Consider the following 27,523-nt stretch of genomic DNA (forward strand, 5'->3'; position numbering starts at 1 on the left):
CACTGGAAAACTAAAATAATAATAATAATTATTATTATTATTATTAGCTTTCCATTTAGCATCATGCTCTCAGCTTGCCACTACCTCGTTAGTAATTAAATTAATTAAAGTAACCGCAAGAGTTAAGCTATAACACAAAAGGATAGATCCCGTCAAATATTAATTATTTTGGTAACATATAATCACTTCATATTCCCCCCTCACTGCATATTACTTCCATTATTATACATATAAAATAAACAGACCAAAAAATTCTCTGCAGCTGCAAATTCCTAGCCCTAGCTAGGGTTTCTCATTTCTGTCTTTTGGCCTTCAAGAATTATTTTTACAATTTCTTATCTCAGTTCCAGACCACACTGCATCGATATGAGTCAAAAGGTATTGTTTTTTTTTTTTTTTAGTAAAAGATGTGCTACATACCTTGAATATGTGTTAATAAAGCTTTTTTCTTTTTTCTTTTACGAATTAAAACTTAATTTTTTTTTTTTTTAATTCAAAACCCTTGTTTTGTTTAATTCAATGATTCTTTTTATTGATATATTAATTCAAAACTCTTTAAAAAAAAAAAAAAAACAGTGATGATTGATTCATATATATATATATAAACCTCTTTTTAAAAAAAAACAGTAATGTTATGAAGGAGGAAATCTTCCCTTTGAAATAATCTAAACCTAATGCTGTTACTATGTTGTTGCGTAGTCAGTCTTGACTTGTCATCTTTGAACATCAATCTTAGATTCTTGAACTCTTGACCTGGTATATCAAACAACTTGGATGACTGTTCATTCCTGTGCTGTATAATTAATGTCACTATCCATACCACATAATCCTCTTCTCGTTCTCTTTTTTTAGTTTCATCTTGGCCCTTCTTTTGTTTATTTATTTTGGTTTCAATGTATGTTTTTTGGTTAATATGTTTGGAAATTTCCTTGTCGCCGTCCTTGATGAGCTCTACTTTGGTTATTCAACTGCTTTGAGTATTTCTTTGTTCTTTACGTGATGTAACAGTGATCATTGTTGCAGACTAGGACATTGAAGGCTACTGCAAGAAGTAGCTCTATTGATGGTGTGAAGAGGGTAAAGTCTTTGTTTTCAAAGATGAAGAAAACTAGCTTTGATCAGAGTAGTGAACCTGAATCTCCTAGGACAAAATCAGGCCCTGGAATTGAAAGGAAATTGATTCTATCGAAAACTGGAAAGATGGGTCCTATCTGTAAGGCAAGAAAGAAGACTGCAGAAGTTATAGAGTTAGTGGAAGAGGAGGAGATTGATCTTGATGAGCAGTTTGGTAAGGAAAGATGCTCTGATGATCAGTGTATGTGGTTGACTTCAGATAGTTCGTCTCCTGCATATTTTTTTGAAGAGTATAGATTGTCTTCTTCGTTACATGTTTCTGTTGATGAATGGATGATCTCATGGCTATCAACATTGGCAAACTCTTGTGTCCATTTAGATAAAGCAAGTTCTATCTCTGACAAGTCTAGAGTACTGAATCCCGAGGAGGATGCATCTTCGGAGAGAACCGAGCCGGACTTTGAAATGATTTTTCAGGAGGATTTGAAGGAAGAAAAGCGACCTAGTTTGGTATCGAAATCATGTACGAGGAAAATAGATTTCTCCGTGAGTTCCAGCTCAAATTTTGAGCACTGCTGTGGGAATTTAACAAGCTCGGACGACTCAGCTGCGCCTCATAGCAGCAACACCTTTGATTCTCCTTCTTGTTCTTCTCGCACGTCGGACTTGGACGGGATGAATATTTTTTCAGTGTCTTTACTAAGTCTTGACGGTGATGATTCCAAGTGGACTTCGGATACGGAGTTGGAGTCGGATATTTTAAGGTCTAGTTTTCCTAGTCCATCCTGCTGGAGAAGTCGGAGTTCTGAGGCTTTCTCATCTAGTTCTAACGTTTCTACTCCTGGCAAATTCAAGGACGGACATTTGCACGGTGATTTATCCCTGGAGAATAGTTCTTCAGAAGCCGAAGTTTTGAAAGATTTCAATACAGACGGTCCTCTTTTCTGGCCATTTGATAAGAAACTGGATTGGAATTCTGAGGAAGATTGGAAATGTTTTGCCATGTCTCCTCGTAAGGACATGCTGAAGCTATCAATTTCTCCTCAGAGGATCTCTTCCAAATCTGTTGAAATGAAATTCCATGGCAGTAGAGTGGACTCAAAAATGGTGTGTAGGAGAAGACTTGTCTTCAGCTCAGGTTCGGCAGCATCAAATATTCTGGAGAAGAAACAAGGAAGGGACAACAATGGCAGTACCAAGAAGATGAACTCCATGCCATCAACGCTGAAGAAATCTGTCAAAGATGGAAGAATTCCTACCCCAAAAGTGGATTCTGGGAATACAAATTTCTCGCAAGATGATTTTGCATCAAATAAGAAACTTCCAATTGAGATACTATTGGGCCTCGATGAGTTCGATGGACACGAGGGAGTTGACTCAGAATTCAATGACGGTGTTTTCTCACTAGATGACTCTCTCTAGGAATCAAAGCATGGTGTTATTCTGTTGAAACTGGGTGCCACGAGCTCTCTTGACAGAACATGTGTTTCATAGTTTTGTTGGCCATGTCCTGTCACAGAAACATACGGCATTATCATTAATTTATGCTTCGTTTTTGCAAGGTAACATTGCATGCATAGAAATAGACAAATTAACTGGATCCTCCCTTGGTTGCTTGAGGTGTGAGGTCATAAGAGTTCCCATGAAAGCTTGCATGTATTCGTTCTTGGCCTTGAAACAGAGAAAATTCACAGTAGTCTTGTGGTTCTACATTTGTCAATGTTGGGGGCGATGTTTTCTGTATCTAACCCCGTTCTTGGCAGGGAGAAGATTGTTTCCTCGCATTTTTTATCGACTAACCCGACATGAAATATGAGTGCATATATGCAGGTTGCTTTTGTATTTCTGCAAGTTGCAATCCATTAATGAAGACAGACAAGGTTCTTGTTCATATAAACAAGAGTCATGTATTTTGATCCAGTCCAAAAGAAACAAGATGTATGATTGTGATATTCCCACTTTTTTAGCCTAAGGGTGTTTGTTATATTTTATCTAGCTTGATAAGATGAATTGAAAATTTTAAGATTTTGATTTAGACTGAATTTCTAGTTGAATCAGATAAAATTTTAACTTGAGTAAAACTTGATTGGCTTGATTAAGTTTTTAATGACTCGTATAACTCGGTTAAATCCGATTTAAATCTAATTGGGTTAAAACAAAGAGTTTTTTTAAAACAAAAAAGAATAAAATGAAATTATTTTAATAAAAATAATTAATTTAATTAATTTGATGAGTTGTAAGTTGATATGGTGACCTAGTTATCTAGATCAATTTTCAAATTAGAAGAGTGAGATTGAAAAAATATAAGTTGAGATTCATGAACAAAAAATATAATTCATATGTTTTTGATAACTAATAAGTATATTGTTTATAATCTTATTTTTCAAAAAATTTGTTTATTGAATTTGAGTGTATAAACCGGGAATGTTTTCCAGGAGCAAACTAAGAAACCTTAATGAAATAGTAGCAATATGATTTATGATTTAATGAAATGTTATGGTTGTTATGTAATTTAATTAAATTTAGTTGTTGATCTTGGTAAGAAATTTTATATTCTGATGGATTCATGATCTTATATATATATATATATATATATATATATATATATATATATATATATATATATATATATATATAATGAATTATTATTCTAACATATAGATGAAAGTATCACAAAATATTCCACTGAATTAAATTTCTTGATGTTTAAACTATTTAGATTAATTGAAGATTTAGATTTTTCATGTATAATTGAGTAATTTCATGCCTTGATAGATGGTTGATGAAATACATATTATGACGACTTATTTCATCAATGAAAGGAAGCATATAAGCATACATCATTTGAAAGGTTGTATATCAATATGAAAAAAATTTAATATTTTTTTAATATTTGAAGAATAATTGCAAATAATAAAGAAAATATTTGAGATATATAATTAAACAGTGTTAGCAATTTTAGAGATTGGTAAATTATTAATTATTAATTATTTTACTAGTTGGGAATTTACCTAAGTTCTCTTCATGAAATGTTTTGAAGTTGTATTGATAAGATATTTATATTTTTTCTCATCAAAATTCTATCATCATTTCCTACAAGACTATGATTTCTAGTCTAATTTTCTACAAATATCCTCATAATTATATATAAATATATGTATAATTCGAGTATTTTTGAACAGGTAAAACAATAAATATATTTATACCATGTTTTCTATTTTTAACTCAAAAGGATGTATTGATATCATATATACATGTATATTTAATTTCCTTCAAGGACTCAAACAATAAATCATTAATTTAAAAATCTTCATGAACAAATTTGTTCAAAAATTGTTATTATATACTGAATAAAAATAGAAATATCATGTTATATTTTTTTTTATTAACATGGATATCCGGATTAGTTTGCGCACATATTGACTAATTCCACAAGTTTTGAAATCAACGACCATGTAAGTCTTGAATGGCCATGAGTTTATGAAACTCGAACTGATGATCTCTAAAAAATAATTTTAGAACTTGATTAATTAAACTATACCCATCAAAATTATCATACTATATTTTTATTTTGTCATCTTATCGAGTCATGCAAAATTTCCATGACCATGCGGTAGTTGTAATGTATGATTTACATGATTTTTCTTTTTTATCAAATGTCAATAGTTTCATCAAGGCCGTAGCAGACCTTCATGCTAGATGCCTTAAGCCCAATGCTTTGGTCTTAATAAATTGAGCCGCGTTAAAAAACAAGTTGATCCAAAATTTAATCTAGTTTGATTGAATGTTAAATTGCTTAATTTAATTAAAATTTAATTTAATATTTTTTTAAAAAAAACTATTATTATTTTAATTAACTCGGTTTAATTTATTCATAACATGAATTTGAATCAGACAAATTTGAACCTTTCTTTTTGGGAGCGCATTAACTTTTAATTTTTAAAAATAGGCCCGGTGGGCTTGCTTGGTTCAACTTGCCTTTGTGTTTTTCTAATTAATGTTTTTTTATGGTTTTTTTCTCTAATTTATATTTCCGCTTCTCTTTTTTATTTATTTGAAAAGCTTCTTTTAAATGATAATTTTTTTTTAGTTATACATTTAAATTTAAATATTTTTTTATTCATTTATAATTATTTTTATCTTGTGTATAAATTAAATTATTTTAAAAATAAAAAATATTTCTGCAATTATTATTTGGAGCCCACGAGTTACAGATGTCAATTACAACACGCTCTACTTAAATATATATATTTTTATTTTTGCTGCTTTACCAAAAATTGGTTACCGTGTTAGATAAATGATAAGAAATTAGAACACATTCAATGACAAGAACGAGAAGTTTCTTAGCAATGGCTGGCTAAGTGACTCATGGATGTACCCAATAACTGAATGACACATGTCCTTTTTCACGTTAATAATCCAATATCTTCTGTTTCTTCTTTGCTGCCTCCTCTGTTTTCTTGGAACAAATCTAGATTTTGGCCAGCCCAAACAACAAATTCTCGAGAGTTGACCCTTTCTTATAATCATCTATTGCCATAATAATATATTTTTTTATTTTAAAAAAACTATATTTAATATTATCACATCAAGACAATCCAGAAATATATATATATATATATATATATATATAATAATAATTTTAAATAAGAAATATATAAATTTTGGACAAACATGTAACCAGCAACATTGCTTAGCAGGTTCATATAGATAAAGACAAGTCAAAGTCAAAGTCAAAGTCAATGGAAGCAGAGTTTCTGGAGATCATGGCCATAAAGTTGTTTAAATACACTTGATTTTCAAATTGAACTCTAAATTGGAGTTTGATCAAATAGTCTTACTACCAAAAGATATTTCAACTGGATTGTGAGCCGAGTCGATGTTTTTCAGAGGTAGATAGAGTATAAGAAGTTTGATTCATCTTCTTGTAAATCAAAATTAACCTTTTGATTTAGATATACAAAACATATTTAGTCATGACTTGGTCAAGACCCGGGTCGTGAATTAAACAAATAAATTTATATTAACTAAATTTTTTTTAAAAAAAATTAAAATAATATTATTTTAAAATTTTTAAAAATATAAATTATAATTGAATAGACCAAATCAAATTAGATTAATTATAGTTGATTTTTTTAAAACTCAATCTAAATCATAATGGATCAATCGGATCCTGAATTTACCCTTAAAACCAGCCAAATTTAATAATTATGCATCTTCCTTCTTTTCTAGTTATGATAATACAGATATTTTCTTGAAAATATAAAACCTTACTATTTTCTTGAAAATCATGATAAATAGATGATAAAAAAGAAAATCAAATAATGGATCCAATAAAAAAAAATAATAATTCTACTTAGGTTGGAAAATACATATTATTTATTTTCTTTTTATTTTATATTTTTTAAAATAAATATAAATACTTATTCTCTAATCACCTTAAGTATAAACTTTACTCTTACAGCAGCTAAACACGTGCTTAAATTTCTATTGTTAACCACAAATGGCCTCACACCATCAGTGCACAACCACCACCACACGTGTCACACGTGTGGTCCAGGTCGACGGAGACTCCGTTCTACACGGTGGCATGATGAGACAACTACTTTTCACGAGGACTTCCCCTAAAACCCACAACTCCATAAATCTCCCTTATTCTTTTCTACTATTACCAAATTGCCACCAAAATTATAATATGAATCAAATATTTTTTTTGGGACTTTAACGCTAGAGGAATCTAAGTTTACGATGCTATTTATATTTACATCCATGTATTTATAAGAAATTTTTTTATATATATTTTTAATAAAGATGATCCATTTATTAATTATAAAGTAAAACTTCATCTAGAGTAAGTTTTTAATCAAATGATCACAGGAATTGACATGTGGATAAGTTCTACCCCTATATATATATATAAAAAAAAATTAACTAAACAATAATTAATGATAATAACATCACTTTTATATCTTTTTAATATAGATATAGTTTAGTATTATAGTTAATTTTTACTAAATTATATTAAAAAAATAATTTTTGTAATCAAATAACTTTTTTTTACATGGAATATCACATGCAATTACAATTTAAACTTTGATTTTGTGTAATTTAAAATTAAATTTAAAATAATATTAATGGAGATAACACATAATTTTAATTTAATATTTATTATAAAAAATTTATATAATCATTAATTTTATAACTATAAAATTCATGAAGTATCTTAAAGCTAACAAAACATCCACCTTAAAAAACAATTGGACACTACTTGAAAAAATAAAATAAAAAATAGTGGCAAATTCAATTATTATGGAAAAACTCGAGTACTTTATCGTAATTAACTAAAATGTTGCAGTTCCTGCTGAATCAGAAGCTTCCTGGTGTTCCCCATTGGGTTGCGGTAGGTTATGTCAAACCTACTCTTTTTGACTTTGATTTCTTGAAATTTCAGTGTTTTATTGATCTTTAAGGTCTCACACCTTAAAATATAATAAGGGCTTCTTGTAAAGCAAGTTTTTCCATAGAGAATAGCTAAAAAAATCACTTCCATTTTTGCTCCTACAAGGTAAAGTTTTTGTCTTTACTTTGTTAGCTTTTTTGGGTCATTTTTAAATCTTGTTTTTTGGGTTTCTTATTGGTTTTTGGTGAATTTGATGATTTATGATCTGGTTTTGTTAAGGTCTTTTGTTGTTGGTGATGACAAAGTCTTGATCTTTTTGCAGATTGTGTTGTGTCTTAGCGGATTATTTTTTAAGGAATTATACAGGAAAGATGCGTACCCCATCTTTGCTTGCACAGTGTTTGCCTGGTTTGGTACCTCAAGATAGAGGAAGCAATAGTGTGTCAACTGTTTTAGAGAGAGATGTGGTTCTTCCTACACCAGCTGTGGAAATTCTCCCTTCAAAGGTATGCTTCATTCGTCTCTTAATTGTTATGTATCATCTATGTTTGGCTTGAATCTTTGGTGAAAAATGAAGTTTATGACTGGAAATTTTGAAATTGGTGATGGAGGAGGGGGAGCGAAAGTTGACCTCAAAATTGAATCATACCTTGTTTTTTATTGTGTAGATGGTTCATCCTTACAAGTATGCTGGAGAGAATGTAGAATTCCAAGGCCTTAATGTGTTCAAGGTATGCAAAATCCTTGTTTGATGGTTATGTAAAAATTGGCCGTCTTTTATGCCTAAGGTCTTAAAAAATAAACGGGAATTTGGTTCTTTCAAGGAAACTGCCGTGTGTAGTTATTGTAAGGAAATTTTCTGTGTCAGTTCCGGAAGTTATATTGGAATGTTTCAAAACCTAGTTCTTCTATGCAATGGTTATTTGCTTAGTGGTCCGAGTTGAAAGCTTTGATTGAATTTTTTTTCAACCTCTTTCAGGGTAGAGTTAGTGTTGCTGATATTATTGGGTTTGTTGGTTCTGAGACGATATCCTCAAAAACTGATGGTCAGTACATACACTTCCTGCTTGCATTGAAAAGTGAAAATGCTTAGTTCAATTTATCTGCTGCTAGATATATGAATTGATCGATTAGAATTTAAAGCCGGAAACCAATGTGGTTTTGCAGGGTATCTGAAATCTTGGGACAGCTCTATTGATCTTGTTAATGTTCTCAAGCATGAAATTCGAGATGGACAACTGAGCTTTAGAGGCAAGAGGGTGCTCGAGGTAGTTAAGTTCGAAAAATGTTTGCTACTTATAATTCATGCTTTGAGTTCATGATTTGAAATCTTCCTTTTTTCATTTTATAGTCTAAAACAAAAATCTGCCACAAGAAACCTTGATAGTCCCCTTCCCTGAAAGTTTTGGTTGTGATGGCTTCTTTTCTGTTTTCTACTATGATTACTCTCCTTTTCATTTGAAGTAATTAACAAGATGATCTGACAGTTGATTTCTCCACTTGGTGATTGTTACAGCTTGGTTGTAGCTATGGTATTCCAGGGATTTTTTCTTGCCTGAAGGTAAATGCCATTTTCTTATGAAATGTACCCTTCAATACAGATGATTTTTATGCTACTAAAACATTTGTAGATGTGAATGCATTAACATTGTTCCTTTTGGCCCATTAACTTTTATTGCCTTTTGATTTTTTGAATATTGAATGCGTTTTCCTTTTTCCCAAAGGACATCTTGTGCAAATTTTGCGAGCACTCTTGAATACCAAGTACTATTACGTGTAAACCAACTAATTTCAAAGTTCATCCAAGATTGGTTTAAATCCATATGGCAATCCTGATTTAATATGACGTAGATATCTATATTGGTTCAGATTTTGCCTTTTTTACTCAAAAGACCATTCTGAAATAATCATCACTCACTACAAAAACTTGGAATCATTGACATGATTTTTCAATATGAGAAGGTCAGGATTATCTGATTTCAAATATCAGTCATATCCTTGTTAGTAGTGAATTAAATGGAACATGCATAAATCTTCTCCTTCTCAACATAGGTGTAAGAGCATGGGCTTTTGAGGATCTATCTATATTCTACCAGTTGAAGCTAATTAAGAAATTTTACAGGGTGCTTCTACAGTGCACTTCCAAGATCTGAATGCAGAAACTATAAGGTGCACAACCATACCAAATGTTCTTGCTAACCTTGAGCAAGCTCGGGACAGGCAGAGCCGACAGCCGGAGAGTCCTCTGACTCCATCAAGACAAACATTGGCACCGTCAGTGCACTTCTATGCTGGGGAATGGGAGGAACTCCCCACAGTCTTATCTGTTGTGAGGAATGATACATTTGAAGTGACCACAGGGATGAGCCTAAGCTTCTCCGAGGAGGATTTCATGGATGGATGTAGTAGCCTAGATGGTAGCATCATTGGTCAGGAAACTTCCTCAAGACGACGATCAAGGAAGCTTTCAGGAAGCCAAGCATGGGAGAGGGCTAGTGAGACAGATCATGGAGAAGGGGGATATGATGTTATTCTGATGACAGACATCCCATACTCCATATCTTCTTTGAAGAAGCTGTATGCTCTCATTAAAAAGGTTAGTTTTTATTGGTTTCATGTTGCTTGATTCTTTGCTTTGTTTATGAAATCCAAATTTCATATTATTTTGTTCCATGACTAGGTTGACAGAACATATATGGTATATCTATGGTAAGTTGGTAACAAAAAAATAAGATGAACAGAGGAAAACATTTTTATTTGGTAATAAGCCTGCGGAACTTGAAACATGACTTCATCCATATTTAGGAAAATTTGTGGAAGGATCATGAACCCGTGAAATGAAATGGAAGTAGTTGAATGAAACTATGCTAGTCTGTTCTTAGTTGACCTGCCAGTGACAACCTTGGCAATGAAACAATAAACAGATTAGCTATTCAGTTTACCATCTCATAATGCCAATATCCTGCGCACATGAATGCAGGATCGGAAAATCAAGTTTTTTGTGTTGTTGAGCTTATGCTATACTTACAATATTATCTAATGTCCTGTTCTTGTACGTAAATATAATCTCACTGAATGAACTTGTGAATTTGATGCTCATTTGTATTGAACATGGGCATCTAGACTTGTTAGTTCCATTCACAAACGCTGCTTAACAAATGTGATCAACCACACAGATGGTACCCTTATTGATGCATGTTTAAAGGGATTTTTTATGCACGTTCCATGTGGAAAGATGTTCAAGTATAAAGTCCCATTTTGTAAAATTAGAACTCAAAAAATTGAGTTGCAAATGGTGTTGGTGTTTATTTTTATTATAGATCCATTCTTAACTCTTGTTTTGCATGACCAGTGTCTGAGGCCTCCATATGGAGTATTATTCTTGGCAACAAAGAGAAACTATGTTGGTTTCAATAATGGAGCGCGGCAGCTAAGAAGTCTGGTAGACGAGGAAGGCGTTTTTGGAGCCCATTTAGTTAAGGAGATGACTGACAGAGATGTTTGGAAGTTCTTTTTCAAGTGAACAAAAGTTCAAAACTCAACAAAAAGTACCTGCTAACTCGTCACAAATTAAGATTTTATTTGTTTTGATATTGAATTTGTATATCACAGATCACAGATATCATCATTTTTTTCTTTTTTTGATTCATAATAATGGAATCAGTGTTTTAAATTCTTGCAAGTGTGCATCCTCCTGCTTATTCCTTTTGTAATCCCCTTTCCTCTTTCTCCTTGTTTATCCTTTTTGCTTAGATTCTTCACGTCTAGCTTGTATCAAAAGAATATTCTAAGGATGTTATATAATTCCATTCGTTTTTGTATAATATGATTGGCTTTCAATCAGTTCCATGTTATATAAACTTTTGCTTTCAGTTTATATGTATTGTCAGTGCTAAATGTAATTCCATGTATCCAAAGATGTGAGTTCCAAGAGATGTACTCCAATGTGCAGTTCATCTACAAGTGGTGGATTTTATATTTATATATATATATATATATATATATATATAATTAGCTAATAAAATTAGGCGAGGAAAGATTTTGAAAAATAGCACTAAAAGTTGTGAAGATGTGTTTGTAAATAACGATTTTTTTAAAAAAGCTAAAATATAAAATAGACAAGATCAAGATTTAAAAAAAATATTAAAATTTTGATAAGATAAATTCAATAATATTAAAGAACATTATTACTAGTGGCTGGGATGGGATGTGTGTCCGCATAGAAGTCATTAATGACCTTTCTTGATAATATAATTTTTTTTTTATTAAGATCTTTTTAATATTACTATAAATGTTATCATTAAAATTTTAATATGATTTCAAATTTTTTTTCTCTTATTTTAATTATTTTTTTTAAATATCACTATTCTCAATAGTAACTTTTTAAAAGATAGTAGTTATTATGATCTTTTTTACCAAATTATGTTCAATGCTCTTTTATCTTCTATTTTTTTTGAACTATGTTAGAAAGGAAAAACACCCCAAGTTTCTGTTTACTGTTTGGAGCCTACGTTTCTCGGTTGTTGATGGAATCTTCCTATCAAACCTTATCGTTTACTGTTTGACTCAGTCTTCTTGTACGGAAGTCAATGATAGAATTTCTGGACACAAATTTGGGTTTTTCTTCCAAGCACCGTGTCAGACTTCGTGTACACTGGCGGCACGCCAGCACAATTTTCGGTTATCTGTCCTGAAAGATGGTGTGGTCGACAATGCCATGATGGGAGAAGATACGTTATAGTTGAAAGTCTTGAGATAGTGTCCGACTGCCATAGACTCCCCGAGGATGGCATGTCTCAACGCCATAGCCAGCTTGGATGCCTCGTGCAATTTGTTTAATCATGGAAAATTATTCATGAGCACCATTTCTGGAGCTTTAAATCGCAGCTGTTTCTGGACAAGTATCAATAATCCTTGATCCACATATAGCATTGAAAAGAAACTCTCTAACAGATTCACAATAGCTTGATGATTGGGAATCCAAGATTGTTGAAAATATAAGAAAGACATTCTGTAGTAAGAAAGGATGCATAAAGTTGTCATCCGGCAATGTATATGGTATGTAGAAGACCGTCTGTTAACGCTATTCAGGACGACGATGAATCTCAATCGGCAACAATGCAACACATTACATTATAAAATTTCTTGCATTTATAGTGAGAGTTGCCAAGTCAAAGATTAGCAGTGGTTGTTCTATGCAGCATAATACAATGTGCCTTGCAAATAGGATCATACCATCGCCCAGTACCCCAAAACTTCACAAGGAGTTAGCAGGCACATCCATGGTCAAAGACACGAAGCACAGACCAAAAGAAAAGGGGGGGCAAAACAGATGTTGGTGAAAAAGTAATCCTCCATTTTGCAATATGCCTGTATCGTACAAAACATTTATTTCCACAGAATATACTTGCCCTTGATGCTCCTGCTTGTAAGCTTTCACAGGAGAGTCACACAGTTGTCAAGTTAAAAAGGGTGGACCTTGACAAAAATCGCCTCCTATATATTACTGTCTGGTTTCTGATAATCTTCTCCACACCATTTTCCCACAATGCAACATCGTTAAGATTGCCATAAAATAGAGGAGAGGAATGCCAACCACACAACCCCCAGAAGCAAAATTCACCAGTGTCTAAGAAGGAAATGATAAAGAAGTCATTAAGAGTTGTTCAGTTTGCAGGAAAATGTGCAGGTCATTAATCAACGAGAAGAGTTTTTCAAATTACTTGTCTGAAAACTTAACAATATATCCTCCAAATAAAAAAATTTAGGTGCAAGATAGCTATTTGTACACAGATTAAAGGTTTTATAAATTAATAAGCCCATGTCATCATACTTAGAGCCTCCGGACCTATGAAGTTAATCGACATGTACAAAATTAGTAATATCAGGAGGTAAATTTATGGATCCAGTTTCAAGCCCATCACCTGGATGGCCACATCCATATAATACTCCAGCACAGATGTTAAAGTACTGCTATTTCGAGACCATGTCATGTATTTAACTCATAAAGCACACAGGCAATGATTTTAGATATGTAAAAGAGAGGACTTTTACCACCATTCCTGCAACAAGGTGAACTGCAGGGACAAAATATTGATCCACTTTGTTCCCTTCGGCATACCCATTGAATGCAATGACCATTGAGCAAGTGTGAATGGTAACAAATGCAAGAGCGATGATTGCTGCAATTAGAAAGACAAAATTAATGTCCGCTACCAAGAATTCACAGTGAACAGAAAAGTCCATGTCAACAATCCCTTGAGGATCATGATCTACTAGGTTGCAAAAAATAAAGAATGAAGCACAAAGATTGCAATGAAAATATGAATTAATTAACTCCATTCCATCTAAAGAAACTAAGAAAATATACTAACCAGAAACAAGAAAAAAGGGTATCTGTGAACACTTGTCAACGAAGAATGTTGCGGGGCCAAATGCTGGTGTTAGCAGGCTAAGACAAAAGAACACAGCATGGGCTACACCATGACCTAAACCACCAGCTGCACAATTTCATTTAAAGTTATATCAGCTTCCATATCGCATTAGCAAGAAAACATGCTAGGGGACCATCAGAAATAGCCAGTCAATAATCATTCACAATATATCCAGTCAAAAACAAAAGTTATGGGTGGCAGGTCTGCAATCTGTGCCACACCTTTATTTCACATTTCATTGCAATATTGGAAGATTCCTATGCTTTTTTTCATTCCTTGTTGACCTAATCATATGGTTTCACAAGTCCATGTAAATTAAAATTCACTACTAAGTCAGGGTCTTCTAAAATCCAATGCAATCACAAGTTCAGCACTGATCATAATTACAAAACCAATTGTATTCTAGGAGATCAGTCAACAAAGCAAAAAGGTTGTGCTAGGACATTGCAGCATGAAATATCAGCTTTTAGTTGGTGCTTTCCGACAAAATCCCCTGGGAATCTGTCCCCGAGACAAAAACATTGTTTTGGCTTTAAATAACAATGATAACATAGAATGACAATCACAGTGCCAATTTGAAGTTTTAAGTTATGGACTGTAGCAATTCTGGCAATACTAGTAGGATTCAATGACGTCTGCAAAGCATACCCAGAGCAATTAGCATCTTGTCTGTCAGAAATAGGCGTGGTTTTGCAAGTCTGTCAGCAAAAGCATCCAATATATCTTCTAATCGCCTACATAAAGTCCATCACAAACAATGTTACCAAAAACCAACTGAGACTTCATCGATTCTCAATCATCAGCTGCACAAAGGAAAAACTGCAAACTTCATAGACATCAGTATCTGAAGTGGATTTAAAAAATTACTATTCTTTATTACATATTATTTTGCACATTAATGAAAGGCGGAGAGAGAAAAAGATGCAGTTGTAGTTTTATCCAAATGAATGCAAGAATGCAAGTGCAAGGGAGTGGGAAATAACTGGGATAGATTCCACATGAAGGTTACCAACAGCTCAAAGATTTAGCAATTTAGAAATGATTTCCTAGCTTTGCAAACACTAACCTCAGAGTATGTGAATCATCTGCAATATATCTTAAGTAGGCGAAACATTCACAATAGATCTCTGGTCAATTGTTTATTCTGTCTTGTTCTCACATTGATTTTTATACTTTACATAAGAAACTTCACAAATTTTCTCCAGAAAGCTGCCAGCTTGTGAACTTCACTTGCAAAGTCAAGTAATTTTACAATCCGAACATATCACATTTCATAGACACATCATCAACAACATTAAATGGAAAATGAACAATAATCCATCATAATTATGAAGCAGAAGGTTTTGGCAAAGAAATAACAAGCACGACTATCTCAAAACCAGAAGAAAGCAACAAACTTACTTGTAAAATTTCCAAAAAAGAATCCGAAGCCCTTCTTGAAAAATAACTGCCGTGAGTATAAGAATTGCAAAAGGCCACCATGTAGTTGATTTCAGAGGAAGAAAAGCCCTCCATACTCCAGCTAGCACAATCAGACTCATAAGCCATAGCAGGGTACTACAAACATCAATAGCCAAAAATCTCATCACTAAAAATACATTACAATTCACAACCAAACAAGAAAAACAAGCAATTAATCAACAATGTCACTTAAAAAGGACATTCTCCAAGATACAATGTAGATAACACAATAAACTAAGCATTACCCATTTCTGTTAAAGACAAAATATTTTCACTTAGAATTCAAAATCTCGAAAAACCTACGAGAAAAACCACTCAAAATAAAATATACATTAAAACCAATTTCAAGCAAAACCCGTTTCTTCAAAATTTCAAAACTTTCACTTAAACCTCTAATTACCCGAAATGAATCCAAACATCCCATAATTTATATCAATCTAAAACACACGAACGATAGGGAATTTAAGCTAAAAAAGAGATGGATCAGTGTAATTTTGTTACCTGGAGAGAACAGTGAGGATTAAAAAGGGCTTCTTGGAGATAACAGAGATAAATAGTGAAAGAGAAGGTCCTAATGCTAACAAAGCATACCCGATCCCTGCTGCTACTGTCATTTTTGCTTTTGGGTTTTTCTTTTTTCAGAGAAATCTCAGGTTCTTATGGTAATAGTGGCGATAAACGACTTGTCATCCTTTTCTGCTATGAGATCTTTGAGAAATAGAAGGGTTTAAAATCACCATTTGCCCCTATGCTGTCTCAATTTGATCTGGTCAGCCACTCTACATAAAAGTGACTCTAATTAACCCGGATAAACCCTGCCTGACCTTACAGATTAACCTAAAAAATCTATAATTTAAAGCTTAATTCTAGTTAGGTTTTAACTTTTAAGTTGAATTAATTCAATAACCTAACCTAACCTAGCTGATTTGGCTAGATTGATTTTACCATATTTAATTTAGAAGTTTAATGTTTTAAGTTGAATAAATTTTTTATAATAATTTGGTTGTTTGTCATTGTGGTTGCGGTTACTTTTCAAATAATTTTTTGTGTCAAAATATATGTCAATGATATATTTTTTATTTTTAAAAAATTATTTTTGAGATCAGCATATTAAAATGATTTAAAAATAACATGTCAATGATATATTTTTTATTTTTAAAAAATTATTTTTGAGATCAGCATATCAAAATGATTTAAAAATACTAAAAACATATTAAATTGAAATTAACAAAAAAATAAAAAATAATTCAATTTTTTTCAAAAACACTTTTGAAACTCAAAAATAAACAAGAATTTTACATACTCTATCTAGAACCAACAATATAAATATATATTTTTTTGAATAAATACACCAGGTGTAAGTTGATTCAATATTTTAATAACATAGATGCTTTTCAAGGTAGATGTTTAGAGAGTATTTGTTTACATGGTAGCTTTTGCTTTTAAAGCAAATTGCATAAACAGCATGTTTGGTTAATGTTAAAAATTAATTTACTGTTTGTGAGACCCATAAAAAATTACGTTGAGAAGTAGCTGAGAGCTGCTTTCTCCCCTTCTCCTGTGGTCTTGACAGTGGAGAGTGAATTCAGTCTCCACTGTTCAAGTGAACAGTTGGAAACAGCTCTAATGTTCATGGTTCGATTGAGTCAGATTCAAACTAAAATGTATTGGACCAGTCCGACTCAATAAAAAAATTCAATTTTATTTTTATTTTTACTTGTGTGTTATTCAAAAAACTAATATTTAATATTATTCAATGGGACTAAATAAATTAGAAGGAGATCGCATGATGATGTAATATTTACAGAATTTGATCGCAATCCCAATTTTGTTCCTGATAATATTTTATCTGATGTCATTGCATGCTTAAGAAACCATAGAAACTGTAGTCATTATTGGTTGGATTTCGTACGTGATGAAATTATAGATAGTTTAACAATAAAAAAACATTTTAGATACAATATTATTTATTTCATAGTGTAATAGCAATATTTAAATTAAAAATCATCACTATATATATATATATATATTAGTTATTTTATAACTTTAATTTGAAAAATATTTTTAATCAAACACATTAAATTATTTTTTATTCAACTTTAATTTTAATCATAGTTTTAACCAAACATATATAAACACTAAATCATTCTTAATAAAAAATATTTTTTTATAAAACATTTTTTTTTTTTCAAATCATAACTACAAAAACTACCACAAAACAAAATATATTCTTAATCAAGTCTAACAAACATGTATTTAGCCTCCTACTACTTGCACATAAGAGCAAGTCTGAAGCCATACAAATATTTATTACAACAAGAATCAAACAACAAAAGTTATTTTGTGCTAGAGTGAATGGGAGATTTTTTTGAATTGAATTGACAAAATAATCCCATTCTAATGCCATGGACATACATACTCTTACAATCCATCAATTTAGAAGTCGAAGCCATCAATTAAAGAGTGTTTGTTTTTATATTTAAAAAAATATTTTTAATTTTAAATTGTTTTAATATATAAATATAAAAACTAAATTTAAATAAAAAATATTTAAAAAAACATCCGTGTAATCATAAATAAAAACACTACACCAAATAAAGATGCAAACATGAAGATTGAGGGCAAATGTCCTTAGCGGTGGAATGGGAATCCATTTACAGAACATTGAAGTTCAATCCTTGGAACTAACACCTTGTCCTTACGAAATTGTTATCGCAGGAAAGATTGTAGAAATGGTTTCCATAGTTTCCTGGATCACTGGCTAGTCCAAAAGGATAGCTAAGGTATGGATATAGCCGCATGAAGATTGGGGGCAAAAATTATTATTATTATGAGAACGGCAGGTCTGAAAACAATGGTTACGTGACAAGCAAGGAGAGGCCTTCCTTTAAACGGGAAAGAGATCATAGAATTTCAGCTTAATTACTTTTAATAATTGAATCTTTCACGAAACCTATAAATTTATTTTCCTTAACCACACATTCCCATAGCACATCTGCATTAGAAACTAATTGTTAATTGCTATTTTGGTATTGTTGTTAAAATTTTGTTTATTAGAAATTAAATTTTTTGAAGTTTTTGAATTTATGTTAAAAATATTTTTTAAAAAATAAAAAATATATATTATTTTAATTACTGCCAATATATATATATATATATATATATGGCCCCCATAAAGCTAAGTTCTTTACTTTCTCTTTGATCTTCGTCCCCAAGTACTGTCAAAGACATGGATGCAGAGGAGCACCAATGGCGGCTCAGCCAGGATCCAGAGTGGGCAGACGTGACACCAATCCCACAAGATGATGGACCGAACCCAGTTGTCCCCATCGCTTACAAGCCAGATTTCATTGAAACCATGGACTATTTCCGTGCTGTTTACAAAGCTAATGAGTTTTCTCCTCGTGCACTTCAACTCACTCATCAAGCTATTCTCTTGAATCCTGGAAATTACACTGTAAGTGCCCCACTATTTGTTTTTGTGTACTTATGTGTTGATTGTTTGTGCTTTGGTGGGTTTTTTTTTTGTGGCCCTGTTGGTTGTTTGTTCTGTGCTTAAAGTTCGTGTCTTTTTTGGATTTTTGTGGATTGTCTTGGTTTTTTATGGTGCTTAGGATTGTGGGTTTGTTTTGTTTTTGCAAAATATTGTGAGTTTTGTAATGGATTGTGTCTTGATTTGCAACTGTTTTTGTTTTTTGAACGTCTAGGATGGGGTTCTTCACCAATTGTCAATGTGGTGAGAGACTTGCTAAACTGTTTCTATTGTTTGTTTTGAAGGTGTGGCATTTCAGAAGATTGATACTTGATGCATTGGGCATAGACTTGAATGAAGAACTGAATTTTATGTCGGGGATTTCAGAGAGGAACCCCAAAAATTATCAGATATGGTGAGCAAATATATCTTCATTTGAATTTGAGATGATTCTATTCACAGATTAGTTGATTAAGTTACCTTTAAAGTAGATGGTGCCTGCCACCTTGAGTGGTGCAGTTTATAGTTCGAAAGAGTATTTTAATTAATTCTTTGAGATCAGCTGTAATTTTTAATGTTAGCAGCTTCTTTTTTTTTTTTTTTTGAAGTTCTCATCGTCGGTGCAATTTCTTTAGGAAAGCTACTCAATTTGATTCCAAACTCGTTTTATAGACGGGGTTGGTGTATTGTACATTATGTTCTTTGAAGGACGTCTGTAGAAACCCCGTAGGCTACCTGATCGGTCAATGTCAAGAATTTTCTCCTTTTTAGTTATTAAATGATCTTGTAAATTCCATAATGTTAATTGTAATATTGGATTTTTTGCAGGCATCATAGGCGGTGGATTGCTGAGAAATTGGGAACTGATGCCGCATCTAAGGAACTTGAGTTTACAAGGAGGATGTTTTCTCTTGATGCCAAAAATTATCATGCCTGGTCTCATAGGCAGGTTTGTTGTTCTCCAATCACCCCATCTTATATTAGATATGTGTCATAGAGCTCTCATTGGTATGATATTTTTCAATGTTTGTCATTCTTGTACACATCGTTTATTATGGTTTTAAGTAAATTGTTGGTTTTTCCCTCTCCTGGTGCAGTGGGTATTGCAGGCCTTGGGAGGGTGGGAAAATGAACTCGACTACTGTCATCAGCTGCTTGAAGAAGATGTTTTCAATAATTCTGCTTGGAATCAAGTAAGTACAAGTTTGTTGCACATGCTGTTTTTACCCTAACCATATCATAACAAAGATGAAGTGTTCTGTGCATATCTTAATTATATATTGAGAGTCCGTTATACTGACATCATGCTTATAGACTAATAATAAAAGAAGGGAAGAAGGTGCCTGATTTACAAGGTTTCTCATGTTTCCACAGTGATTTAACATTCAAGTCAGAAACTTTTGGTATCACATTCATTTTACCTTTTTTGTGCTTCCATTTTGCATATATGGTTCTTCTCTTTGGCACAACAATTTATTTTTATCTGTTTGTTCCATGACAGAGATATTTTGTGGTAACTAGATCTCCCCTCCTGGGAGGCCTAGAAGCCACGAGAGAGTCAGAAGTAAAGTACACTATTGAGGCCATTTTAGGCAACCCTGGGAATGAGAGCCCATGGAGATATCTTCGCGGCCTCTACAAAAATGACCCCAAGTCTTGGATCAGCGATCCTCAGGTTTCTTCTGTATGTTTGAAGGTTTTGAGTGCTGAAGCCAACCATGTCTTTGCTCTGAGCACACTTTTGGATCTTCTCTCCCATGGTTTCCAAGCTAACCAAGAGTTTAGAGATGCTGTAGATTCTCTGAGACCTTCAAACTCCGACCCAGCAGATTCTGACTTGGCAAAAACAATTTGTTCTATCTTGCGGCACGTGGACCCAATGAGAGTTAACTATTGGACATGGCGCAAGAGCAAGTTGCCTTCACCAGTCTCTGTATAGTTGAAGCACCCATCTGTGGCTCTCTACTCTTGTTAGTTTATAAGAGATGGTTAGTGAGGACAGGATGGTAGCAAGGACCGAGGGCATGGTTTAGAAAATGGCGTTCTGGTGACGTGAATGATTCAAGAGTACGGAAAACCCCATCAAATTTGGTTTTGGCGTGGCATTCTAGTTAAACTTCTTTCAAGGCCAACTAATTCACTCAAACATCCACCATATTTGTAACTGGCTACACTTTGTGTTGTTTTGTGTGGTGTGTTGCATTACTAGACCATAAATTCAATGCCGTTATACTTTTATAATACAATGGTGCTTGGCATTTGTAGTATTGTAGTGCCTGAAACTGGCAGTACAAAATTTCTACTCATGGTAGAGATGTAGCGGAGATGCAATATAAAGTAAAATTGCAGGTATTTATTTTGCTTCCATATGATGTACAGAATGCCTTCACCATCGCTAGCAATTTCTGGTAATGGCATGTGACAGGAGGGTTATAGTGAATCTGCCCTAGTAATCTTGGGGGTCACAACTCAAGGCTGCTCTTAGCAGAAAATACAGAAGGGCAGGCCTGAGAATGAAAAGTTGCATTGATTTGATTTTCATGCTTGCATTCTTGGAAATTCTCATTTAAGCATTGACGAAATGAATCGTCAACTACAATACATGGCCATTAGCACTAATAATCAGTTTTAGAGCACAAGGTCCCCAAGAGTCCCTAGGTTAAGAACTTGTACTTCTAGTAAATCATCTTAAATTCGAGCCAAGAGAGGTTGGAAACTAGAGATTTCTAATAGAACAACATAATTTAAAACCATGAAAAGGGTGGGGTAAGGGATTTAGGGATTGAGATTGGCTACTTGATTGGATAGACCAGGGCCTGTTGGGTCTCCATTGGACCAATCTAAATTTTCAGAGAATAAGAAAACAACTTGAAAAATTCTGTACCACTAATGAAATGCTTTATGTTGAATGTATATTTAAAGTAAAGCAAATTAGATATGAATTTGATTCAATCGTTAAATATACAAGTTTGTTTAAGATAGCACTCATTCCCCTCCCAAAACTGCATTGCTTCTATCGCCTTGCCAAGAAAATAAGGGCACCATCTTTTATGAAGCACCAACATTTGATACACAGCAGAATGCCACAAAACGGAATAGCTTAAAACTATACTTCCTCGGCTATTGCAATGCAAAAAAAACAACGTATGAACAGGAGGCCAAAAATCAAAACCGAGTAGTGTTTTAGAGCTTTTTGCTCCCACCGGACTTTTTCTGCTTGGATGCCGGACTTGAGGTCTCCTTGAATGCAGATGGACAGAATTCACTTACGCAGCACATTCCACATCTAGGTCTAAGTGGAGTACAAATTGTCTGTCCAAATCCCACCTGTTCGATTTCATAAGCAATAAATTGCATTCGGTTAATATCCCTAAAATGCCTATGAGTTTATGTTACGGCTAGACAGTAACTGCATAACATTGAAAGAGAGGAATTGTGCAGCTCCTTTTGCACCAGTCAAAGACGTAACATGTCCTGGGGCACTTGGTACTAGGCCACTGATTCAAAAAATAGTACACTAGGAGGCTCAGATAAGCCTACCATAATCTTTTGTTGCATAACTCCAGAAGACAGCTTAAATAAACAAGGACATTCCAAGATTACAAGTTTTTCAAAATGCTTCAATAAATGGAACACGAATTTGACATGCACCGACTTGCATATGTACAGTTGAGAATGCTAGACATGCACATTTTGATTGCATACACATAAGAGCACTATATATCTACTTTCACTTCAGCCAATTATTTTTGTGAACCTGTGTGATGCATGTTTGAGTGTACATGAATGAGCTACACGTACCAAAAGAGGGTTTATTGGAACCCATTCGTCCTTTGGAAGCCATAGTTGCAAAGCCTCCCTTGTTTCCTCAGGAGTTGAAGTTTTCTAGCAGTAAGGGGGGGAAAAGAACTGATAAAAATGAATATAAACACAGAGAAAGAAGCATAAAAACTTAGTGCAAATATATAGAGAGACAAAGGGAGACAATTTATGATGGTAAGTTTCATTTATCTGATTTGTGTTCATCATAAACAGTAGAGGAAGCATAGATATGATAAATGAAATAGCTTTATGTGTTCACACATTACAAGGTCACAATCTATGTAGGCCTTTGCTAGATCCTCCTTGAAATTATACTAAATTTGGAACTTTTACAATAATCATTTAATGCTCGATGCATTATCATTGGAACTTCATAACAAGTAAGATCCAGAAAAGAAAAGGAAATCATGAGTAAAATCACACAAAAACATCACCAGGAAGAAATGCATGGGAAGGTACCTGTTTTGTGCCTGGCCGTGCCACCCATCCAAGGCGGTTGCAAATGCGGTGCACATGAGTATCTACACAAATCCCTTGAACATTGTTCCAAGCAATATTCATTACCTAAAGTCCCACACACAAAAAAACTTTAACAAACTAAGCCAGCATCCTTATTATAAAGATTATTTAATTAAGGCCATACCAAATGAGCCATCTTTGGTCCAATCCCTGGAAGGGACAGTAAGTCCTCCAAAGAACTAGGTATATCACCATCATACTTCAAGAGACAAATTTTTGCAATTTTCTTCAAATTACTAGCTTTTCTTGTATAAAAGCCAACCTGAAGAAAAAGCATAATTAACCAATGCCGCAAATCATAATAATAATAGTAATAGTAATAATAGTAAATAACCCATTTACTTAGATGCTGAATGTCTCAGTAAAACAAGATAGCTTCCCCTCATCTGTTCATGTTGTTGTGAGAACACATACCGGGTAAATCAAGTCCTTGATTGCTGTTTCATCAGCTTTGTCAATGGCATCAGCAGTAAGCAGATTGTTTTGCTGAAGACGCTGAATTGCTCCTGCACTCAAAACAACCTATCTGTGAAACAGCAAATAGCATGACATGCCACATGCAAGTTTTCAGGTAACTGGATATTCTCAAGCTCTTAGAATAATATCATAATTGAAGAAGCACACAAATGCAATTTGGAGAATAAGACATTTTTTAATGATGACAAACTTATTATTTATTGGTATGAACTTGCCATGAGTAACATGATCCTTTGTTTGGCTTGAGAGAAGTGCTGACGCCAAGACTGCAAATCTTCTTTCCTAAACAAAAGAGAGGAGTCAAAATATTGTTATACTACCAAATTCTAAGAATTTAGAACCCACCAAAAAGCAAAACTACAAGTACTTTGGAAGATAATCAGAAATGAAATTGACATCAAATATTTGTTAAAGCTCCAAACTTTCAGTAAAACAAGTCAGAAGATAGAGATCACTGAAAATGCTGTCCCAGAAAATCCACAAAAACTCATTTATCAGTCAAATACAAGAAATTGATTGCCAATCCAAATGCTCAGAGATAATTCTCCACAGATAATGAGTCAGAATTGGTTCTAGTTTCTTGTATTAGCACAACATTTTCAAAGCTAAGAATAGTTGACAGTTGACTCTTCTTTTAAAATGACCAAATGATCATTCTTAAGAGGTTCGTGCCAAACAACAATCTGTTAAAACTGAAGCCTGAATGGGGTAATAGTTTTTTATAAGAAACAGAAAATCCAAAATAAAATAACAGGCTCCATCACAGTAAGCTGAAAGGTCTCCCAAAGACTGGACAGTAGGTATAATCTATTACAAATAAAGCACCTCCTTCAAAAAAGAACAGCTACAAACTCTGCAGATGGAGGCACCCATTAAACACGCTCACATATCTAGAGATGTAAGTTTACAATATTAGCAAGTCTTGAAGAGCTTCTGAGCCACCTCATGGGTGGTCTGCATAGCTACCAAGCAGACACTTTGAGACCTAAGGTCTACAAACTCTGCAGATGGAGGCACCCATTAAACACAATCAAGTATCTAGAGATGTAAGTTTACGATTTTAGCAAGTCTTGAAAAACTTCTGAGCCACCTCATGGGTGGGTCTGCATAGCCACCAAGCAGGCACTTTGAGACCTAAGGTCACAATATGCAACAAAATGGGACATCTAACAAAGTTTCTCAGTGTGACAGCTACATAAAATTACAAAAAAATACAAAGCCATAAACTGATACAATCACATGGAAGCATAGGCGGGAAATTATTAATAAAAATTAAGAGAGAAAGTAGGGGACCATTTTGCTCAAGTTTGAATTACAGAAAACAAAGGTAATATAAATATGCTTTTGTTAGAGTAATATGCATAATGGAAATGAACAATACCTCAGGAGGAAGAGAAATGCCAGCTTTCTCACATCCCATGGTGTCTACTGGTGCATCTTCAGAAGACCTCATTTTGTGAATCCCTTCAAGGACTTTGTCCCAGTTGAGAGGTGGTTCACCTTTATCAAATAAAACATATCATTACCAACAAGCAACAAAAGAAAACAGAAACAATATCTACATGTGTTCATTATTTAATATATCCCCATCAAAATCCTGCCTCCTCTAAATATCAGATCCAGTTACACAAACTACAAAATTCTAAGTCAATTGACAATGTCAACTAATAACCCACTTGAATATATGATACTGATAAAATTAGCCAAGTCAACAGCGACAAATATGGAATGTTGTGATTAACATGGAGAATGGCTCATTCAAATGATTGAAGCAATATACCCGTTGTCCTTTTTTTCTAGTTACCACAATTATATCTGATATCAAAATATTGCTTCAACTGTATGCTAGCAGAATATACCTTCAACTGCATGCTTCATCCAACAAATAGTATTCGCATGAAAGTAACTGCCACCCTTAACCCTAAATCCATATTCACCGCCTCTCAGATCTTTGATTCTATGCGCTTTATAAATGCTTTTATGAGAGAGATTTTCCATGGGTTTAAGTTATGAGAATCTGGATCACTCATTAGTTTCTTTCAACCAATAATGCTCCCACAAGAAAATGTTTTTCCATCCACATATATATGGAAAACACAAATATCTTTACAATACTCTCCTACCCTTCACCTGCCAAATCCAAAATCAATTTGACACCTTTCAGTTCTGCATACCTGCTGAACTGATAATAGAAGCAGCTTCACTGTCCACAGGAAACGCATTTTCGGTAGATTTTAACTTGCCTGCAGAACCATTTCTAAGAGAAATCAGTACTCTTTATGTTATGAACAACAAACCAAACGATAGTATAACATTTAAAATCCATGTCACAAGCTTAACAATTTTGAACTACCAACAGACCGTGCACTTTCAAGTAAAGCACCCAAGGCCAAGAATAGGTATGAAGTACTTTAAAAACAGAAAATTTTCACTTTAACTTCACGCGACATAACATTATACACTCTAAACATCCTCGACCTCAAACAGAGGTAAGGAAAGCACATTAAAAAAAAAAGGAAAGCCTTTAACTTTACTCAAAAAACAAGCAAATGAAAACTAACCCACCATACCCCAAGCAAATTTCTCAATCAAAGTTACCCACTTTCTCTTTTCATCCTCTCCTACTTAAATTCCATGCCTTTACAACCTTTGCTAAAGAAGGTATCACTTACTTATCAGGGCAGAACCATTTCCTTTCTTGTATGCAAATTCTTCAATGTCAGGTAAAGCAGATAACTACACCACAAAGATTAATTGAAGTTATTAATCCTATAAAAACAATAACATTATATAAAGAAAAAAGACACGAAAAAGACTCTTACTTTCTGCTTCCTGGGCTCTACTTTAACCTCCTTTTCAGCAGCCTCAACAGTAGTTTTCACTTTCCTTTTCCTCACAAAAACACGAACTTCTGGCACAGAAACTTCATTGGGACCTGACATTCATGAACAAAGGATCAAAAGGGTATCCTTAAAAACCGAAAAAGATTCAATCTTTAATAAGAAGCACTGAAATAAGGACATTTGGGGAGTTTAGTTTTGGTTCTCTCTGACCTGGCACTGTGTCTGAAGTGGAAATCTCTGTTTTGGATTGGAGGGATTTAGAGGAGAATCTTGTGTTTGGCATTTTTTTACATTTGACGATGAGCCCGAATGTCGTTTGTAGTGAACAAGGAACTCTGATGACAGCTACAGACATTTTAGGCTTTGTTTTTTCGGGAATATAGAGAGACAGGAGAATTATATTTATTTCATTTTAAGACCCCTATAGATTTTGCTACATTACTTATTTATTTTATAACATGATATAGGAGGCAGATCAGCAAATCTTCTCGATTATGGCAGCATAAATTCAAGTAATTAAACAAGATCATCTAAAGATAAATTTAATCAAGCAGTTTGCAGGAGTTGAAAGAGGTAAAAAAAATTACTTTTATTGGAGTTAAATGTTGATAAAATACTGATTTTTAAACTCAAGAGGAACCTCATAGAACTTACATAGATTGGTGGAGGGTATGATTTGTATATTTAATAGCTTACTTTAGCTAAGCAAGTTCGGATTATAATCATTATAATCTAAAAGTAATAGAAGGGAGGTGCAAGATGAAGGAGGGGCTTGGAACCCTAAAATTGTATGCAAGATGAGCTTCCATAAGTGCCCATCAACCGAGCTACCAAGTTCATAGATAAAGAGTTTATTTGGTATTACGGTAATTGTTGTGGTTGTGATTTGAAAAAAGTTATTTTTATAAAAAATATTTTTAATTGAGGTTGGTTTGAAAAAATAAGTGTTTGGTTAAAACTGTAGTTGAAATTGAGATTAAAGAAAAAATAGTTTAACGTGTTTGATTAAAAAATGCTTTTT

At 33.4% G+C, this 27,523-nt stretch overlaps 5 protein-coding genes across 7 annotated transcripts; 3 read left to right on the forward strand and 2 right to left on the reverse strand.

Moving 5' to 3' along the window:
- The first annotated feature begins 985 nt into the window (after positions 1-985).
- On the forward strand, positions 986-2,710 carry LOC118032127 (uncharacterized). Its single transcript, XM_035036737.2, has one exon. The coding sequence runs from the start codon at positions 1,099-1,101 to the stop codon at positions 2,494-2,496; it is 1,398 nt and encodes a 465-aa protein (XP_034892628.1). The 5' UTR covers positions 986-1,098; the 3' UTR covers positions 2,497-2,710.
- Positions 2,711-7,376: 4,666 nt separating this feature from the next.
- Positions 7,377-11,150, forward strand: LOC118032072 (uncharacterized). 2 transcript variants are annotated; one of them, XM_073410480.1, is made up of 8 exons: positions 7,377-7,474; positions 7,797-7,980; positions 8,143-8,205; positions 8,454-8,520; positions 8,642-8,742; positions 8,991-9,035; positions 9,597-10,070; positions 10,827-11,150. In XM_073410480.1, exons 2-8 carry the CDS (start codon positions 7,846-7,848, stop codon positions 10,995-10,997), a joined length of 1,056 nt encoding a protein of 351 aa, XP_073266581.1. In that variant the 5' UTR covers positions 7,377-7,474; positions 7,797-7,845; the 3' UTR covers positions 10,998-11,150. The 2 variants fall into 2 exon arrangements, with proteins under 2 accessions (XP_073266581.1, XP_034892557.1); XM_035036666.2 differs by lacking the exon at positions 7,377-7,474 and adding an exon at positions 7,484-7,639.
- A 1,452-nt stretch (positions 11,151-12,602) lies between these two features.
- On the reverse strand, positions 12,603-16,150 carry LOC118032071 (gamma-secretase subunit APH1-like). Its single transcript, XM_035036665.2, has 6 exons — positions 15,871-16,150; positions 15,310-15,465; positions 14,557-14,642; positions 13,849-13,974; positions 13,529-13,656; positions 12,603-13,103 (listed from the first exon to the last, which is right to left on the reverse strand). The coding sequence occupies exons 1-6, from the start codon at positions 15,981-15,983 to the stop codon at positions 12,978-12,980; spliced, it is 735 nt and encodes a 244-aa protein (XP_034892556.1). The 5' UTR covers positions 15,984-16,150; the 3' UTR covers positions 12,603-12,977.
- Positions 16,151-18,535: 2,385 nt separating this feature from the next.
- LOC118032070 (protein farnesyltransferase/geranylgeranyltransferase type-1 subunit alpha) lies at positions 18,536-21,206 on the forward strand. Its single transcript, XM_035036664.2, has 5 exons — positions 18,536-18,826; positions 19,147-19,256; positions 19,670-19,790; positions 19,939-20,034; positions 20,343-21,206. The coding sequence occupies exons 1-5, from the start codon at positions 18,599-18,601 to the stop codon at positions 20,778-20,780; spliced, it is 993 nt and encodes a 330-aa protein (XP_034892555.1). The 5' UTR covers positions 18,536-18,598; the 3' UTR covers positions 20,781-21,206.
- A 550-nt stretch (positions 21,207-21,756) lies between these two features.
- LOC118032069 (endonuclease III homolog 1, chloroplastic) lies at positions 21,757-27,292 on the reverse strand. 2 transcript variants are annotated; one of them, XM_035036662.2, is made up of 11 exons: positions 26,713-27,106; positions 26,482-26,594; positions 26,332-26,395; positions 25,834-25,902; positions 25,041-25,159; positions 23,875-23,941; positions 23,597-23,688; positions 23,307-23,444; positions 23,123-23,227; positions 22,643-22,726; positions 21,757-22,168 (listed from the first exon to the last, which is right to left on the reverse strand). In XM_035036662.2, exons 1-11 carry the CDS (start codon positions 26,855-26,857, stop codon positions 22,025-22,027), a joined length of 1,140 nt encoding a protein of 379 aa, XP_034892553.1. In that variant the 5' UTR covers positions 26,858-27,106; the 3' UTR covers positions 21,757-22,024. The 2 variants fall into 2 exon arrangements, with proteins under 2 accessions (XP_034892553.1, XP_034892554.1); XM_035036663.2 differs by lacking the exon at positions 21,757-22,168 and having other exon boundaries at positions 22,641-22,750; positions 26,713-27,292.
- Between the last annotated feature and the right edge of the window lie 231 nt (positions 27,293-27,523).

Source organism: Populus alba, chromosome 7 (genome assembly GCF_005239225.2).
Source record: "Populus alba chromosome 7, ASM523922v2, whole genome shotgun sequence".
Classification (NCBI taxonomy): Eukaryota; Viridiplantae; Streptophyta; class Magnoliopsida; order Malpighiales; family Salicaceae; genus Populus; species Populus alba.

Bases quoted from the DNA above. Each gene is read 5' to 3' on its own strand.
- LOC118032127 (XM_035036737.2), top strand. From the start codon at position 1,099: ATGAAGAAAACTAGCTTTGATCAGAGTAGTGAACCTGAATCTCCTAGG.
- LOC118032072 (XM_073410480.1), top strand. From the start codon at position 7,846: ATGCGTACCCCATCTTTGCTTGCACAGTGTTTGCCTGGTTTGGTACCT. The intron at 8,206-8,453 runs GTATGCAAAATC...AACCTCTTTCAG, and splicing joins AAGGCCTTAATGTGTTCAAG to GGTAGAGTTAGTGTTGCTGA. The intron at 8,743-8,990 runs GTAGTTAAGTTC...TGATTGTTACAG, and splicing joins GAGGCAAGAGGGTGCTCGAG to CTTGGTTGTAGCTATGGTAT.
- LOC118032071 (XM_035036665.2), bottom strand. From the start codon at position 15,983: ATGACAGTAGCAGCAGGGATCGGGTATGCTTTGTTAGCATTAGGACCT. The intron at 13,975-14,556 runs GTATGCTTTGCA...GAAATTGTGCAG, and splicing joins CAAGATGCTAATTGCTCTGG to CTGGTGGTTTAGGTCATGGT. The intron at 13,657-13,848 runs GTTAGTATATTT...TTCTAATTGCAG, and splicing joins ACCCTTTTTTCTTGTTTCTG to CAATCATCGCTCTTGCATTT.
- LOC118032070 (XM_035036664.2), top strand. From the start codon at position 18,599: ATGGATGCAGAGGAGCACCAATGGCGGCTCAGCCAGGATCCAGAGTGG. The intron at 18,827-19,146 runs GTAAGTGCCCCA...TTTGTTTTGAAG, and splicing joins TGAATCCTGGAAATTACACT to GTGTGGCATTTCAGAAGATT. The intron at 19,257-19,669 runs GTGAGCAAATAT...GATTTTTTGCAG, and splicing joins CCCAAAAATTATCAGATATG to GCATCATAGGCGGTGGATTG.
- LOC118032069 (XM_035036662.2), bottom strand. From the start codon at position 26,857: ATGTCTGTAGCTGTCATCAGAGTTCCTTGTTCACTACAAACGACATTC. The intron at 26,595-26,712 runs GTCAGAGAGAAC...CATGAATGTCAG, and splicing joins CACTTCAGACACAGTGCCAG to GTCCCAATGAAGTTTCTGTG. The intron at 22,169-22,642 runs GTACGTGTAGCT...GAAATCGAACAG, and splicing joins TTCCAATAAACCCTCTTTTG to GTGGGATTTGGACAGACAAT.